Here is an 18,794-nt window from a genome sequence, read left to right on the forward strand (position 1 = left end):
CACCTGTGCCCGACCCCTGCCTCCTACCTCCAGCCAGGCCAACTCTCAGCCCCCAGAGTCAATTTCCATTGTCATTTTCCTCCTGCCTTAAAAACAACCTTGCTGCTTTACTCCTCGAGCAGCAATCCTAATGCTCCCTCCCTTAGGAAGCCTGTCCTGATGCTCCAGACCTGGTTTTGTGCTTACTGCTGCCTTGTCATTGCTTCTTTAATTGTTTGCCTGCTTTGTGTGAGCACCATGAGGATAGGAATACAATTTATTCACTTTCGTATGTCCAGCATATCGTAGGAGCTAAATAAGTGTTTATTGAATGAATTATTATTTTAATTGAAATACCTTAGAATATCCGGTCTTTGGCTTAAAGAGAGACTCAGTTTTGGGGATCCTAGGGAGGGAAAGATGATGAGCACAGAAGTCACATGCTCCCGCCACTCACCTCCTATTTCATTCAGAATACCCCGGCATATGTCCACCGACACACCCAGCTTCATGTAGACCACCTCAATGCCGATGCCGATTCTAAAACTATTCTGGGCACAGGCTCGGACATCCTTAAGAGAGTAATCTGAAGGAAGCAAGAAAGAGGCCCATGACCTAGAGGTAATTCACCCTGTCCCTTTTCTGGTTGTTGATTCCAAAGGCCTTGCCCTTTCTGGATGTCATGGGGGCCCCAGGGACTCAGGATCAGATAAAAGGGTGACCAGCCTGGTGACCGCAATGTGGGCAGCCGCTGACATCAGTGTGGAGACCTCATGAGAGATTGACAGCAACTTCCCTTCAGGGTCCTCAGAGGCTCTGAGGCTCTTTGCTACCTCCCAAAGAGCAGAAGTGCTCAGGGTCGCTTTTAAAAATGTGGCTCCTTATCAAACATCTAGGGATTGATCCCGTGAGTCAAGGTTGCTGATATGTGTCCCCCTTCCCCTGACCCACTCTTCTTTAATCTTGGCTATAGAAGAGATAGCTTGCTCATTAATTAATTAAGGTGATGCATTTAAAGTGTCAGCCTAGGACCTGGCAAAGAGAAGGGGCCAATTCCTCTTATTTCTTCATTTTTTTTTTGACTCATTTCCCACCTGTTCCTCCCTAATTCTCTGCAAGGCACCCTCCCACCCTGGGCTTGCTGAAAACTCGAGTGTGACTTGTTGGCACTTTGAGGCCAGGCAAGGAGAGGAGAGCAATTCTGCCTCCTGGGCTGTCCCAGTGGTGTTAGTGTACGTCAGTATTCCCCCAAACATGTACCTTGAAATACAAATCTCATGATAATATCCCTCATAATTTTTGTACTAGTAAGTATTACAAGAGAAAGTGCTTCTGTGGTCAAGTAAGTGTGACCAATGTTGTATCAGAGGAGGTGGAGAGGTCATTTTATGGCAGCAGGCTCGTGGCTAGGCTAAAAGTGGGATCCGTTAATGTTTCCCCAATTTATTTGATAGTAGAGTCCCTCTGCAGGAAGCAGCTTGAGGAAATATGAAAAGTGCGTTTGAAGCCAGTGGGATGGAGGAAGCTCTCCTTGACCTTCGTGAGACTGAGGCTACGCTGGCTTAAATTTACGTACATCATATACCACGTGTCCTCTTGCAAGTACAACAGACTTATAATGAAACCCTGGTTCTGCCCCTGTGAACTGTGGGACCCAGGGCAGGTCAGCTGGGAGGTGGCATGTTGGAGGAAAGAACACAAGATTGGGAAGCAGGAGCTGTGCCTTAGGCCTGGCCAAAAGTCCTGTAATTATATGTGTAAGGAGAAGAGACTGTGGAGGGGCAATGGGAGGTGAATGTTAGTTTGGAGGCTAGTGTAATAATCTGTGACCTTGCTACTTAAAATGTGGTTTATGGATCCGCAACACTGACATCATGTCAAAGCTTGCTCAGAAGGCAGAATCCTGGGTTTCACCTCAAACTTACTGATGAGACTTGCTACTCGACTAGAAGGAAAGAAATACAGTCAAGGCTGACTCCTAGGTTTTAGGCTTGAGCCACTGGTTGGAGGGTGAAACCATTCTGAGATGTGGGTGGCTATGGAAGACACATTTGGGAAAGAAAAGCGAAAGTTGACTTTCAGGGCATGCTAAGGTGGGGCTGGATGTTGGACACCCCAGTGATGATGTCAAGGAACCATATGGACATAAGCTCTGGGGTGCAGGGAAGAGAGCCAGGGTGGAAATAGACATGGAGAGTTCTCCACACGTTGGAGGCATTTAAAGCCACGAGCTTGGGGGCTGTTGTCTAGAGATAGTAGTTGTAGAAAAGAGGACCGCCCAGACAGAGGGTTGAGTGGAGGAGGACCCACAGGAACAGGTTATGAAAAAGGAAGATATGCAAGTAAATCTATAGCCAGGGAAGGTGAAGAGAACTAGGAGCCGAGCTTATAACTCTTCTCCCACCAACTAAGAGAAGCCTCTCTCCACTACCTCACAGAGCTCACGTGGGCCCTGGCAGGAAAGCCACAGTCCCCTGGGCTGTGTACCTGCTCTCTCCATGGCCTCTTTGTTCATGATGAGCGTGTATTCGTAAACACCCCCCAGCACAGCCTCTGTGATGTAGTGGGTCCCGAAATCACGGAAGAGATCTCTGTACTCCCCATAACTATACTCCAGGGGCAGCAGCTTGACTCTCTGAAGGAACTCGTAATGGAGCATAAGGCTTCTGGGTTTCAGCTTGTAACGTGCTACTTCAAGGTCAGAGCGCGCGTGCAGAAACGTGCTTTTCTAAATGAAATACCGACATGGGAAAACCAGACCTTTAAAGTTAGGAATCTGGAACGAAAAGATGAACTTTACAAATACCATCCGACGTTCTTGGCCTGGGGTCATCACTCTTATGATTCCTTGAGGATACTGGAGGGAAGACGGGCCTCTTTGACAAGCTTTCATTTCTCATAAATATTCCGGTGTCCTTTCAGCTTGGGAGAGCTTGTTCTTAACTTAGCTCCTCAGGGCGGCAAAGCGGGAATGAGAAGGGTAGGTGGCCAGAGGCAGAGGCAGACGTGGAGGGGAGCAGCAGGTGCACCCGGGGCCACGCTGGTAGGATACGGGGCCCGCCTGCCTACCTGCCAAGGCAGCCTCTTTGTTTGTGCTTTTCAAATTCTGAAGAAAGGCCACCCAAGAAAGAGTCAAAGTGGTGCTTTAGGAAGGCAAGACACTGTAGTGTATGACAAGTCCACAAACTACAGCCTGCACCCCGGATCAGGTGCCTGGTGTTACAGATGGGGTCCTACTGACATGCAGCCATGCCCTTTCTCGTTCATGCACTCTCCATAGCTGCCATCACCCTACAGTGGCAGAGCGGAGTCGTTGTGACAGAGACCCTAGGGTCCTACAAAGCCTAAAATATTTACTAGCTGGCCCTTTACAGGAAATGTTGGGTGACCCCTGGTGTGGGGGCCAGACTGCAAGAGGGTGATGTTAGGTGAAGTGCAAGCATCCAGGCGATATTAGTATAATCTGAGGTGAGAGGCTCCTATGCTGACATGTAGGTAGAGGAAAAGGTAAGAGGGTGGGTAATGTTCACAAGGCACCCTCTGCCCCAAGCTTAAGACTTACAGCCAGTTTGACCTATCAGTTCTAGAAGACCATGCCAGGCCCATGGTGCCAACCACTCGGGCCCCTCATTGCTCCCTGACTTACGCTCACCTCACTCTAGTCCTGTCCCAGAGACTCACGACTCTCCCTTCTTCCTTACCCTTCCAAGCGGAGCAGTGCTCTGTTTGTGATTTTTCTAAATACTGTAGGTTTCCTCTCTTGCTTGGATGTTGATAAAAGCCTTCCCACTGATCCCCCTTCTTTCTCTAGCCTGCCTTCACTGCTCCAATCAGAGTTGACCTCTGAAAATGCTGAGAGTACTACACGCATGCCCTGTCTCATTGTGCTTCATAGATACTGGGTTTTTTATAAATTGAAGGTTTGTGACAACCTGCATCAAGCAAGGCTTTGGGCACCATTTCCCAGTGGCATTAGCTCACTCCGTGTCTCTGTGTCCCATGTTGGTAATTCTTGCAATACTTCAACATTTTCTTAATTATTATTTTGTTATGGTCATCAGTGACAATGACTTGCTGAAAGGTCAGATGATGGTTAGCATTTTTAGTATTTTTCATTGAGGTATGTGCATTGTTATTTTAGACATAATGCTTTTGCTCATTTAAGAGACTTCAGTGTAGTGTAAACATAACTTGTGTGTGCACTGGGAAACCAAAAAATTCACTTAACTCACTTTATTGTGACATTCACTTCATTGCAGTGGTTTGGAACCAAGCCAGCAATATCTCTGAGGCATACCTGTGTTATAATATGCCCCATCTGGGCTTAAAACAAAACCCTGCATTGACTCTCTGTTGCCTCCAGAATAAAATCCATTCCCTTACTGTGAACGTTAAGAACTCACACTCTGTCCCCTGGTAGTGAAGTGTTCCTCCCCATACCTTCCTATTTCCTACTACCCACACCAGATATCAGCATCAGTCCAACTTCTCACTGTTCCCCAAATTGGCCATTCTCTTCATAACGCAATTTTGCACATGCTGTTCCTTCTGCCTTAAATGCTCTTCCCTCCCTTTTCTGCCAGATGCACATCTACTTATATTTTTAATCACCTGCTTAGCTGCTTCTGCCTATGTGACACCATCCCTGAATTTCCCAGACACACACTCCACTCTCCAGGACGGCTCTGCACTTTGCTTATATTTCCTTTAGAGCACATACCATGCTGTATGACAACTGATATAAAAAATTAAGCATTAGTTACCTGCATACACATTTGCCTCTCCTCCTAGACTGTGAGCTTGAAGGCAAGAATCAGGATGTATTTGTCTCTAGACCCCAAGTCTACTATAGTGCCCAGAACACCATAAGCATGCTATCACTGGCTATTTGGTGGGGGTGGGATGGGGGGTGGGGAGCAGGAGAAAGGGAAGGAGTAAATAGACGGCACCCTTAGTTTGCTCCCCAACAAAGTATATTCCTTCTCATCAGTCCCACCCTTCATCACTATATTTTAGTCTTAAGCACCTACTAAGTGCCATCCTAAGTCTAAAGATGAAAGGAACAGCCTCTGCCCTCAAGTGACTCAGAGCCTAGAAGATAAGGAAAAACACGCAAAGACCATAACAATCCTGTTAACATTTACTACTCATTTTCTGCCGGTCGGCATTTCAGCAGCAGAGACCTTTCTGAGTGCCCCTCACCACTTTTTCCTCATACGAATCATTATAGGTGACTTGATCTCCTCCATGTTCCACTCAGATCCATTTTCTAACCTATCACACTCCTGTTGAAAACGCTCAGGGACTAGAGAATAAAATGCGCCTTCCTTGCTCAGGAATTCGAGGTTCCTCAAGGCTGCCTGTCACCTGCTTCTCCAACATCATATCCCATTACTTCCCGGTCCAATTACTCCTCTTCCACCAACTCATGGGTTGTGACCTTCATCTTACACGGCAAGGGGGGCAGGTGACGTGACTGGTATCGTAGAAACGTCTTTCTGGCAGCACATAAATCTGAAGGGGCAAGTCGGGAGACAGGAGACCCCTCAGGGGGGCCAAGCAAGAGGTGCAAGGGTCTGGGCTAGTTAAGGTATAATCAGAGTTAGATTAAGAAATACTGGAGAGGGCGCCTGGGTGGCTCAGTTGGTTAAGCGACTGCCTTCGGCTCAGGTCATGATCCTGGAGTCCCTGGATCGAGTCCCGCACCGGGCTCCCTGCTCGGCAGGGAGTCTGCTTCTCCCTCTCCCATTCCCCGTTTGTGTTCCCTCTCTCGCTGTGTCTTTCTCTGTCAAATAAATAAATAAAATCTTTCAAAAAAAAAAAGAAATACTGGAGAGTGACACTAAAGGATTTGTGGCCAAATAATATGGAAATGAAGAGAAGAGAGAGAGCAAAATAGGCTTCTGAAATGCTTCGCCTGGAAAAGTAGAAGGAAACAAATGCTATTTAACACAGAAAACTGGGGAGGAAGAGCTTGCTTTGGAGTATCGGCGAGACATTGAGGTAACGATGCCCATAAGACTGTGCGGTGCAGGTCAGAGCGTAACAGGAAGGTCAGGAGCAGTGACGAAGGGGCACGGCTTGCCCCGGTGGTGGGGTGGGGTGGGGGGGTGAACAGAAGAGGTCACCCTGCGTGGCTGAGGGATAAGAACAGAAGATGGCCACGAATTAAATAAAGAGCAGGTGGGGAGATTAGAACCCAGAAGGGGAAATGATGAGGAGCAGTGACGGTGTGGTTGACTCCACCAGAGGCCCCAAGAAGTCGGAGAAGAAGAGGTCTTGGGTGACATTCTGGAGGAGAACTTCAGCTGAATGTTTAGGACAGGAAGTTAAATGGCTGGGGACTGAAATGCCCCTGGAGTTGATTTGGTCTGGAAAAGCTATTTTTCATTCAAGCTCAATGAAAACCAGGGGAGGCGTGCCTGGGTGGCTCAGTCAATTGGGCTCAGGTCATGATCTCTGGGGTCGTGGGATTGAGCCCCGTGTTGGGCTCTGCGCTCAGTGAGGAGTCTGCTTGTCCATCTCCCTCTGCCCCTCTCTGTGCTCTCTCTCTCTTTTAAATAAAAAAATCTTTAAAAAAAGAAAACCATGGGATAAAGCTCATTAGAAAGTGAGAGAACATAAATATAGAAGAAGAAAATAATTATATACCACTGCCTGGCCTTTCTAAAAAGTAAGTTCACCTAAGACCATGCTGCTTTTTTGTAAGAAGATTTTCAAGACAACAGAAATATAACTGGTTGCTAGGCCTGGTAGTAATGGGGAATATAGACACATCTGGACATGAAAATTCAAATGGATACACAGAAATTGTACTTACAGTGTGAGAGAATCGTTTGGTTCTGCTAATAAAATGTTTGCTATTACCACTTGCCGTGTTGAAACCAAGTTCAACAATTCCAGGTATTTTAAAACCAAAGCTGAAACTAGACAGGCTTGTCCTTGTCTCTGTGATGTTATGTTCGAAATCCGAGTACGATTCGTATTCTGTCAGCGCAAATTCGTATTTGCCTTGGGTCTAAAGGAGGAAAAAAAAAATGTTTCTTACTCTATTTGAGTCACATCAGTTCTATACAAGTCAACAGATAGCCATTGTATTCTTATGGTGTGTGAGGCTCCCGACTAGAGGCTCTGGATGCAGAAACCAGAGGGCCGACTGTGTTCCCCAGCCCCACAGCTCCCAATCCAGGAGGACAGACAGACATGGGTGAAACTCAGTGGTGGGGGCTTGACTTGGGTTCACCTGGGGACTCGGGGACTCGGCTTAGGCAAAGGCACATAGGTGGAAAAGAACAGGAATTATTGTACAAAGTGCGGGGATTCTAGTGTGGTTGACCCAGAAGATGTCACAGTGAGGGGAAGGGACAGGCGTTGTGAGGGAGGGTGCGGGCCTCAAAATGTTGAGGTGTCTGCATTACTTGCCCTGAAATTTGGACTTAATCCAAAGATGAGCCTCTAGAAGATCACTTTGGGCATAGCACAGGGGTTGGCCTGGAAGGGATGAATCTGGGGTCAGAGAGACAGGCCAGTGAGGAGGCTGTAAGGGGAGAGCAGCTGACAGCTGACGAGGTCTGGTCAAAGGTGGTGCAGTGGGGATGAAGTGATGTGGAGGGCAAGTGCCTTCCAGAGAAATTAGAAGAGCCGTTTGCTCAAAACTCAGTGCTCATTGTTCTGTGCATAGGGGGGCTGCCAAAGATACTGCCCTGATGGCCTTGGAGGGACCCGTCCCCCAGGGTCCCCACTCCCACATTTCGGCTTCTGGTCGCCTATAGGTCCCATAACGCTCAACTGCTGAGGAAGGGAGCAGAGTCACTCTGGACGCCAAATCCACAGCCCTATTTCGGTCTTCCATGCCAGCTTTGATGCTGTTGCTCGCCTAATTCTGCTCCTACGACTCTTGCTGTGATTGCACGGGGCACGCCAGCCTCGCTGCTCTGTCCTGAGGAAGGGACAGTCCAGGGGCTTCCTGGCTCTCACATACCTGTGGGGTGTAGCTGTCCACATTGTAGGGCTTCCTAAATCTCGTGTTCAGTATGTAATGGGGGGAGCATGCCCCGGCGTAATACCTGTGATCGAGCACCGGGCCCTCAAAACTGTTGGTGAACAGATTTATCCTGCACGGAAGGCATGGAAAGGGGGGAGAGGTTAGGGTCATCAGTCTATGTCATCTTCCCTGGCAGACCCTAATGAAGGAAACCCAAACTCCCGGGTACAGCATTCAAGGTCCTCAGTATGTGGTCCAAACCAGCTTTCCGGCTCCATCTGTGGCCCTTCCAGACCCTAGTCCCAGCCATTGGGAGACGCTTTACTTCCTCCAGTCTGCTCTGCTCCTTCTCTGTTGCCGAGGTGCTGTTCCCTGTGCCCAGAATGCCCTTCCAGCTGCTCACTGTTTAATCTCTTACTTGTTTTTTAAGATTGAGCTCTGTTGTTGCCTCAAGGGAAGCCTCGACCAACACTTGCTGTGCTAAGCTAGAGACCTTCCTAAGACCCCATGCTTGCCCCCCAAGCAGTTACCACTCTGTACTTGTAGTTACCTTATGAGAATGGTTTAGCAAAATAGGTAGGAACAGGGACTCTGGGGCCAGATGCCTAGTTCAAATCCCTGTTCTATCATTTCCTAGTAATGTGACTTCAGGCAAACCAGCTACCCTCTCTGTGCCTTGGTCTCCTCCTCTGTAAAATGAGCACAAGTTGTTGTGAGGATTATATATGCCCATGTTTATTAAGTGTTCAAACATGGCTCGGTCTGTGACAAATGTTTGATATTATTAGTGTGTCTGTTGTCGCACTAGACTGAGTGCCCTTGAGGCTGGTGGTTTCCTTCTTAAATTCTGTAGGATCTCCATCGCAAGATACTGAACAGTTATCATTTATTGAGGGGCTAACTAGAAACAGACAGAGCAGTGGGTGATGCTACGTATGGATCACCTTATAAAGTGTCCTGCCAAACCTGGGGCAGCAGATGTCATTGTGTTTAGTTAGAAGGGATGAAAATCCAGTCTGTAGTCTTATTTCTCACTGCCTCCTAAGGCAGGCCTCCATTCCTGACCAGCTCTGTCTTCTCTCAGCCTCTGTGCTCGGGCCTCGGTTCTGGTCCTAACAGAATTGTCTTAGGCTCTCTTTCCTGTGACAGAGTTTCATGTATTGTAATAATGTCTATACATTTATTTTATTTAACCAGCACAATGTGGTGCTTACTTCGTGGAGGCAGCAGTTGTAATCAACTTACACATCTTGGCTCCTTATAAGGATTAATCCTTAAGAGATAGGGATGATGATGCCCATTTTACAGAGGAGGAAAGTAAGGCACAGAGGGTAAGTGACCTGCCCAAGGTCTCACTGCCAGCCCGCAGCCTTCCCCTCACACAAGTGGCCTCGCATTTCTCTGCTACAATCACATTAGCTTATTTGATCCTCATAGAACTTGAGAGAAGGGTATTATTGATTTCCATCTACAGATGACAAAACCGAAGCCCCACATAGATGTATGTGCCTCACCCGAGGTCCCACGGCCAGTGAGCTGTCACTCCGTCCCCTCCTACATGGTCCAGTCTGGCTCTACTGCTGGCTGGGAATGTCCACTCCATCACCGTCTCAGTCACGTGACCCCTAGGAACTCTCTTAACTTTTCCAGGCCTCAGTTTCCTTATTGAAGAGGTGGGGATTCTAATAACTAGGTTATAAGGTGGTCCTGAGAGCAGGTCTTCCCCGTATGAGGAGTCTCTCTCTCTCTCTCTCTCCAGTGACAACCTTTAAGCAGTGAGATTTGATTTTTGTTTAGGAAGAAAGTGAATTCCACTCAGGGTTACTGTTCTCCCCACACTGCATCATATACAATGATTTCTAGTGCATGTGAGGGAAGGCTCTCACCCTTCCTCCTGGAGGCTAAGAAGCTACACAATGTGGCAGGAAGGCAGGGCAAACACCAGGCTAGTTGGTCCCTTCTGACCTTGCTCCTCTGATCTCTCCAGAGCACTGATCAACTCAGAGGTCCCCAGAAGCTTGAAATGCAAACTGACTGCAGACCCATCTCGGAAATCCATTTCTAACTATGTAGGAGCCTAAGCTCTGGACCAGACCCTATGCTGGGCCTAGAGATATAGAAAGAGATAAAACCTCCCCTGCAAGTTGTCAGGGCCCCTGGGTGGCGCAGTCAGTTGAATGTCTGACTCTTAGTTTTGGCTCAGGTCATGATCTCAGGGTCGTGAGATCGAGCCCTACATCGGGCTCCAAGTGGTGTCTGCTTAAGATTCTCTCTCTCCCTCTCTCTCTCCCCCTCTTCCCCACATGTACTCTCTCTCTTTAAAATAAATAAATAATTCTTAGGGAAAAAACCCACACAAAACACCTCCCCTGCAAGTTGTCAGTAGGATTCAGAGGTAATGCTTAGAAAGCAGCTAACAGTCACATAGCAGGTGTTAAACGTTCACCCCCAGCCCTGGCGTGAAGCCAGTATGGTCTCCATGCACAGCTCTGTCCCTAGTGTTTCTAACCCGGCCCTCTGTGTGGCCTCTGTCCCCAGGACGTGCTCCTGGAGCTCCCTGGAGCCTTCTTCAGAGAGCAGCTACAAGCATCCACTTCCACTACAATCTCTGTTCAGAAAGGAAGAAAGGAGCAGCAACTCTGTTAATATCCTCCGCCCCCTTCCTCTCCTCCAGACTTAACATTCAATTCTGTGCCTTCTCACCTACACAACGGGAGGACGGTAACTTACCCACTGGCCAGACGGCCAATTGCCCAGTATTGGTCCATTTCATGCTGACATTTTTTATAAATCCTCCTACAGTTCGCTTCGTCGGACTGGTCTCCACAGTCATTGTCCCCGTTGCAGAGAAGTCTGCGGTTCACACACCTCCCTGGAGGGAGAAAGGGGGTTACCCATAGTCACGTGGCTGCCAAGAGGGGAATGAACATGGTGTGAGCGCATCGTAGGTGCTCACAGGAGGGAAGTTTAGACTTCTTTCCCTGAGGCTGCAAGGGGAGGTGGGTTTGGTGGGTCCTGCTAGCTGTGTGACCTTCCACAGGTTACCTGACCTCCTTGCCTCAATTTGCTCATCTGTAAAATGGGGAGGTCATCATACCTACCCTCCGGGGATCGTTGGGGGTTTAAATGAATAAATGGAACAGCAGTGGCTCATGGTAAGTGCTAGATAAATGTTATTACTCTTATAAGTGTTTCGGTGGGCCAGATGCACATGGCTGGTAAATATTTGCAGCAGGACTGGAAACTGTAACTTTCTAATCAAAAATTCTTCCCACTAAACAGCACTGCCTTCAACACCATAGCCATTTAGATTATTTTTAAACTCTAAAAATATTTGGGCTCTATGTTCAAGATTTGCAGCACTTTTGCTTCCTTTAAATGCTTCCCACCCCCCACCCCCCCAACTTGACTCCCTCTCCTATTTGTATATTTTTGGGAGATAAAGCCTGTAAGACAGGTGACCCTTTTTCCTTAGATGTGTCTGATCATTTTTAACCAATATTAAAAGCAGAAGAATAGCAATCTGGTCTTCAAATGTTTCTTACAAGGCACTTAAACTAAAGCCTGCCTGAATAACCATTATGGCTTTGGTCAGAATCATGGAACACCGGCCATAATGAGTCCATGGACACACTGTAAAAGTCTTTCAGATTTATTACATAGAATTCTGCATTTGCAATAAGCGCTGGAAATGTCTCTAAAAATCTCTAACTCTTTCTTGAAAAATCCCGAAGCACGGTCCACATGGGTACAGTGAATGTAGAGAGCTGCAACTCCCGTCTAGATAATTTGGGTCAAAATACTCATATTTTTGCTGGAGACTTGGAGAAATAGAGAGGCATAGGTTTGCTTGAATTCATGAGATGAATGAGTTGGAAAGACAAGTGTTTACTTTGTTCCGCAGCAGATGATTATTTATTTGTATGCTCCTTCCTGCCCTCTGTCCAGCCATCCGTCCTTTTGCTCCTTCTTTCCCTTAATCAAAAATTTTTACTGACTATATCACACCTGAGGGGCTATGCTGTACTTGGTTATGCAGAAATGCAAAAGTCAAGAACTACCTCTGCAAAAATTGTTCAGAGATAAATGATCTAACCATCCTATGTAACCGTTGTAGGTTCTCTGTGTTGTACTGAGTCCCAAGCCTCTGAGAGAGCTAGCAGGGCTCACAGTCTATAAAGAGCATTCATATCCATTGTGTCACTTGATGCTTAGCGCATGCTTATAAGGTATTCACGTCACTTCCAATTTTCTGTTGAGAGGACCAACACGCAGAAAGGTTAAGTGACTTCTCCTAGGTCACAAAGTCAAAAGAAGCCTTGACTCAGGATTACTGATTCTAGCATGCATACTTTTGGTGTCCTTCATGTCAGCGAATGCAATTTGCATTCCCCAATTTCTAATCACAGCTCCTGTACTTACCTGCTGTCTGATCTTGAGCAAGAACTTCCCCAAGTCTCAAGTTCCTAATTCATTAAATGGAAATAATATTAACACCTACTTTATAGGGCTGTTTTTGTGAAATAATACATGGAGAGAGAGACCAAGGAGGCCTCCCGGTCTGACACATGAGTCTGACCTTGAGCACTAGATAATGGCCAGTCCGCCCACCATCAGGCGTCATCACCCCATTTGCTAGATTTCCCCTCCCACTCCTGCATCCCTTTATACCTGTCTGTGCACACACAAAGCCTTCACATCGCACTTGACTTCTGCATGGTCTGCTGGTAACACAGTCTTCAACTTCCTTGTCAGAGAAGTTACACGGTTCCCCATAGAACTGAGAGGGCCGGAGCAAGTAGGCATGTCTGTACTATGGCAAAGAGGAGCAAGGTGAACCAAGGGCAGAACCTCAGGGACCTCAGGAACTGAGGATACACTCAAGGGTCCATGTTGCAATTGGCTGTTTGCGTGACTGAACTAGACTGTGAGCTCTCTGAGGGCAGAGAGCTTGCCTTTGATGTCTGCAGCTGCAGTGATCAATAAAGATTTGTTGAATGTGAGGAAAGCCTGGGCTTCAGAGTCAAAAGGTAAGTAGACTGATGTAGCCAGTTCAAAAACACAAAACCACAATCGCTCAGCTTGATTACTCTAATGCATTGATTTAATATTCTTGTTTATTCTGTATCTTATAAATGAAAAAGCAGGCACACCTGACTCGGATACTTTGTAGTTATGTGATGTTGGCAAGTTACTTTACCTCTGTGATCTCAGTTTGTTAATCTACAAAATAAGGGTAATGAATTGCCTAAATGTACAGGTATGGAGTTTCAATTACATATACGATTTCTATATGAAATCTCCTTATGTTGTCTGGTACCTAGTTGGCACTCAATTTCTTGTACTTACTTTTCTTTATTATTATTTATAATTTTTAGCAGTCAGTATTCCTCTAACTTCCTGTTTGTTTATTCCAAAAATACTGAATTTCCAGAACATTAATTGAGCCACCCAATGTTGAAAAAGGTAGGCGTTGATGCTTGCCTTTTTTTTTAAATTGTAGTATAGTTGACAATGTTACTCGTTGGTCCATAAGTGTGTAACATAGTGATTCCACCACTCTGTACATTATGTTGTGCTCATCACAAGTGTAGCTACCATCAGTCACCATACAATACTATTACAATACCATTGACTATATTCCCTATGCTCTACCTTTCATTCCTGCGATTAATTCATTCCATAACTGCTTATTTGTTTGTTTTTAATCATAGTCCTGCCGTCTAGCCTGCCCTCAAGGAGGTCATCGCAGATGATGGTGGTAGTGATGGTAAGCACCAGGCAGTGACAACAAGGTGTGATGGCCGCCGTGACTGAGGAAGGACAGAGTCGCTCTGCAAGTTGATAGGGGCATCCCCGATGCAAACTCAGGAGATGGTGAAGTCACGACTAAGCTGAGACCTAAAAGATGAGTAGAGCTGTCAGGCAAACAGGAAGAAGTGGTGTGCGGAGGGTAGAGAAGAGTAATCTGGGTAGAGAAAATTGCTATACCAAACCTGAGAGATTAGAGTGTGCCTCATTCCAGAAAACAAAAAGAAATTCATCATGGCTGGAGAGAAGAGTATAAGAGGGCAGATGGCCAGAGCTGGAGGGAGATATAGCCCGGGGGCAGGTAATGCAGGGCCTCCCAAGCCTCAGTTAGGTTAGATTTAGTATTTTACTACGAGGCAATGAGAAACAATTATGGGGGGTGGGGGGTGGGGAGTGATCAGAGTTGGTGGCTTCCAAATCTTAGTTGTAGGTAAGAGTTTGGTGCAACAAAAGGATACAAACCAGGAGAGCGGCCCCTCTGAAGAATGCCATGTTAACCAACCATAGTTATTACTTGTATGGCATCTGGAAATCCACCCTCCACCACCCAGCAAAAATACAGACAATCACTCGCCCATGCTCCTTTGCATTTCCAGAGGGTCTTTCTTCCTGGAAGGCAGAGGCTGACAGGGCAGAGATGAGGTCTGCAAAGAAGACTGCTGGAAGGCCAGCCCCAGGCTCCAAAGACAAAATGGGTTTGAGGAGTGTGGAAATGATGGAAGAGAGATATCTCGCAATTCTGGTGGAAAGGTTTTGATAAAGCCCCAGCCAGTGACCCTGCTGAGAGTGATGACACCCAGTGAGGGCAAGAGCATAGTGAACTCTGAGTGAAGAGGTCCAGCTCGCTGGCTGGCTGGCTGATGCTGAGTCGTCCCGCTTTATGGTGCAGATGAGGCAATTCCACAGATAACTGGATCGATGTTGATAACTTCAGCAATAAAGCCCACTTTGGGAACTGAATAATCCCGTGTGGCTCTCCACAAAGATCCAGTTACCCGTGTAAATATCCTGGGCCCACTTTTACAGCCTCATTAGGGTCCTAGTCTATGGCTGCTTTGATGTCCCAAGGAGTTGGGGAAATGGCAGCCATTCTCTTTTCTCTGACACGTCTGCTCTGCTCAGAGCTGGGATCCTAGAACAGCCCTCTTAAGACAAGAGAACCTGAAGCACGAATACTGAAGAGACCATGTGTTTTTTTGTGGGAGAACACTAGACAAGAAGCCAGAAGCCTGAGGTCAAGGCCTGTTGTTATTTGCTAGCAGGTGAACCTGATAAAGCACCTGCTTTGAGTCTCTATTTACCCACCTGCCTCATGGAAAGTGTCACAGGGGTCTTCCCTTCCTTACAGAAGGGTCAGAAAATATCACGAGATCAAACAGGACATATTTATGGAACTCCTATTATGTTCTAGAAATTGGACTACACTGAAGATATGGAATTGAATAAACCTTCAACAGCTCGCCATTTCATGGAAAGGTAAATAATTGAGGAAGAGTGACAGGAAGAGCAGGGATCTATTATGGCTCATGGGAGGCTGCCCATCTAACTGGGCTGAGAAGTCAAGGAAGAGCTCAAAAGAGGTGGCTTATAAGAAGAGTTTCAAATCATGAGTAGGTGTTGGCCAGTGATGGAAGTGGGAAAGGTCACTCCAGCCTGAGAAAACAGCATGAATAAAGGCAGAGAGAGAATGAGAAATGGTCAGAGAGAGACAAGTGTTCTGTGTGCTGGAGTGGGCATGTTTTATGGAGACATCGGCCAGGTCCGTGTCATGGGGGGCCTTGAATGCCATGAGTCTGGATTTGAGCCTAAGGGCCATGTGTGGACTTCGGATGATTCCAAGCTGGGAAAAGACAAGCCAGACGTGCATTTTTGATAGTTTCCCTGCTTGCACCACAAAGATGGATTGGAAGAGCAACGTTGGAGGCAGGAAGTCCGATCAGGAAGCTGTTAACATGAGCAAGGAGAGATATGCTAGGAGAATAACTGGAAGGCCGAAGAAAGGATTGACTACTTGGCAGCACAGAGAAAAAGAATTCATTCATTAAATAAGCCAGCATTTATCGAGGTCCTACTATGTGCCAGGGACTGTCAGCACTGCCTCAGCCAATCTTGCTGAGAGGGCTTCTGGAAGCTTAGAGCTCACCCAAGGTCCGAGTACTTACCCTTTTCTTCTGACAGGGATCACACGAGGTCCAGGAGGACCAGCTGGACATTTCACAATCAACAGGCATTGGCATAACACCCACACTCCGCGTCTGTCTGCTCTTGGCAAGGCTCACATTGACTGCGTTCGACTCAAGAGAGTGTGGCCTTTCACCTCTAAAGGGTCATCATGAGAGGACAGAGGCAAGTGTCAGAAGAGGATTAAGTATACATACCACCACTTACCCACCATTCAATAAATACATATTTGCTCAATTGTGTGAGGCTATTAGTTTATCATTCAAGTATAGGTTAATGCACCCAGCGAACAGTTACTGACACCCATAAGTGCCTTACAGTTGGGCTAGCTATGGTCGAAAGAGTACTGAACTCAGAGCAGAAGACAGTCCATCAGCAGCTGGGGGATCTTGGTCTGCTTTTTCCACCTGTGTGAGTTTCACTTTTCTATATAATGGGAGAATCAGACCTACCTCACAAGGTTCTTTCTAGGATTAACTAAGAAAGTACACGTAAACACTTTATAAACTCTAAACTGCTACAGATATGCAGGGAATACAACCACAGCTGGATACAGGACTTTAAACAACCCCCTCCCCGCCATGGGCCTCTGTGTTATGCCCTGGGAAAGGAGAGTTTGGACTGGATTATTATTATTATTATTATTTTTTAGGGAGAGAGGAGGGGGAGGGGCCGAGGGGGAGAGAGAGAGAGAGAGAGAGAGAGAGAGAGAATCTTAAGCAGGTCATCCAGCACAGGGCTTGATGCCAGGCTTAATCTCAGGACCCTGAGATCATGACCTGAGCCAAAATCAAGATTCAGATGCTTAACCGACTGAGCTACCCAGATGCCTCTGGACTGGATGGTCTATAAGGCATCCTCTCATATTAAGAGTCCATGAAACATTTGCTGAGAAGCAACAACATTCAGGGTACTGTGCTATAGGGGATATAGGGAAATATAGAACACAGGTTCTGCCTTCTGGAACTCACAGTTTGTCTTAGGATAGGAAAAGAGAAACACATCTCATGTCTTAACTGTTTGGGACTTTATCCAGTAGGCAAGGTTTTTAAGTACACAGGCTCCATGGCCAGAGCTTTGCTTTGGGGGCTCTAGTGTGGAGACTGGCAGGGGTAGGGAGAGCCTGGACGTAGGACAAGCAGGTAGGAGGCTCCTGCAGTAGCACCGAGGAGTGATGTGAACTTGAACTCTGGCAGTGTCTAGGGGAGAGCACATGGAGAGGACAGGTATATGAGGCACTGCTCAGGTGGAATGGATAGCTTGTTTCCAGTCTGACTGTGTGCATGAGGGGGGAACACAGGAGCAAAAGAGCTTGTTGGGGAAGATGCGGTTGGGACATGCTGAGTTCCAGGTGCTCATGGAACACCTATGTAGAATATTCAGCAATTAGTTCCCATGTGGGTTTCATACTCAGAAGAGAGATTTTTCACCAGATATACAGATCTGCTCATGCAAAGCTATGGCAGAGGGTAAGACCGTTCTTGAGAGGAGGCGCAGGCCAGAGATAAGTCCTCGGGGAACATCAACACCACCAGCAGACCAAGAAAGCCTGGTGCCCTGGCGTTCCTGAGCACGGGCAGCACGGAGCAGTGAGTGGGGATGTCAGTGAGGCCGGGGGTGGGGGTGGTGGAGGGAGGGAGGCAGACAGTGTCACATCTGCCAAACAGTCAAGCGACATGAGACCTGAAGTATGTCTAGAGAGTAAGGCAACACTTTTTGTTGAGCTCCTGGCACTCGGTGGGACATTCAGTAGAAGGGTGAATAAATGAACGTGTCAGTGAATCTGTCTGGGCCTCCCGTTTCCCCACACGTAACATGATGGGTGTATTATGATTTTACTTTTCTTCCACCGGAAAGAGCATACAACAGTATAAGATCCCTTGTAATCTGTGTTCCTTTTCAAGGCACAAGAGATGAGAAAGGAAACAGATTTGCTGAGCACCCAGGACATGTCAAGCCCTGGGAGAGGTCATGGGATGGAACCCATTCTAGAGTTCTCACAGCAATGTGAGAAGACATTGCCACTTGGACAGATGAGGGAAATGCCCGAGAGCCACATAGCTGGTATGCGGTGGTCTTGGGGTCTGAGCGGAGGTCTGTTTAACTCTAGAGCCTGTGTAACCATTTCCCCATGCTGCCTGCAGGGGAACCAGGCCAGCCCCTACACCACTGGCGCCCTCCTTCTCTATGCAAAGTTTCTTTCATCCCCGTGTCCGAGATTGAATCATTAGGGAGAGCATCACATAGTTTCCACCGACTCAAATACATAGTACATCACTCCAGACAAGGTCATTAACAATACATTCTCACTTGGCAAAAGTCCCAAAAAGAGGATAATATTAACTACAGTGAAATCCATCTCCACAACTGCCCCAGAGACCAGCAAAAATCAATTGCCTAGTAAAGTTGGATCTTTAACGAAAGGTCAAAGACTCTCCTGGAAACCACAGGTGGATACTTTAAAAGGGTTACTTGAGGCAGGATGCTGCACACCAGTGGGGGGGCTCAGAATGTGCTCTTATCTACTAATTTGCCCAGGTTTGACAAAACAATATTGTCTGTGATTCGGCTTCTCCTAAGTATATATTTGACAGCTCAGCAGGGTACCCTCTTCCTGTTTCAACTCAGAAGCAGTTACATTGTGTTTTCAGCAACCATCAACCCAATTCTGGGACACAGTTGAGACTGAGTGGATAAGTAATGCAAACACACACACTTTTAAGAGTCACAATTATTTTCCTCTCTAAGATTTGAAAGCCTGTTAATAGGTAAGATGGTCGTTTATAGAAGGAACTTGGTTAAAAAGTGGTGATAGCCACCAGATCTCTCATTTTTGCAC

At 46.9% G+C, this 18,794-nt stretch overlaps 1 protein-coding gene across 1 annotated transcript in view; it reads right to left on the reverse strand.

The window, feature by feature from the left end:
- Positions 1–16,116, reverse strand: part of C8B (complement C8 beta chain) — a 31,390-nt gene extending 15,274 nt beyond the window's left edge. Inside the window, exons 1-7 of the mRNA XM_081818491.1 lie at positions 15,937–16,116; positions 12,635–12,776; positions 10,694–10,835; positions 7,961–8,093; positions 6,800–6,997; positions 2,467–2,707; positions 437–565 (exon numbers count right to left, since the gene is read on the reverse strand). Coding sequence (XP_081674617.1) covers positions 437–565; positions 2,467–2,707; positions 6,800–6,997; positions 7,961–8,093; positions 10,694–10,835; positions 12,635–12,776; positions 15,937–16,011 — 1,060 coding nt within the window. The 5' untranslated portion in view covers positions 16,012–16,116. The remainder of the gene's footprint in view (positions 1–436; positions 566–2,466; positions 2,708–6,799; positions 6,998–7,960; positions 8,094–10,693; positions 10,836–12,634; positions 12,777–15,936) is intronic.
- Positions 16,117–18,794: the final 2,678 nt, after the last annotated feature.

The sequence above is a fragment of the Leptonychotes weddellii genome, chromosome 4, assembly GCF_054177405.1.
Source record: "Leptonychotes weddellii isolate Sample4059 chromosome 4, ASM5417740v2, whole genome shotgun sequence".
In the NCBI taxonomy this organism is placed as follows: Eukaryota; Metazoa; Chordata; class Mammalia; order Carnivora; family Phocidae; genus Leptonychotes; species Leptonychotes weddellii.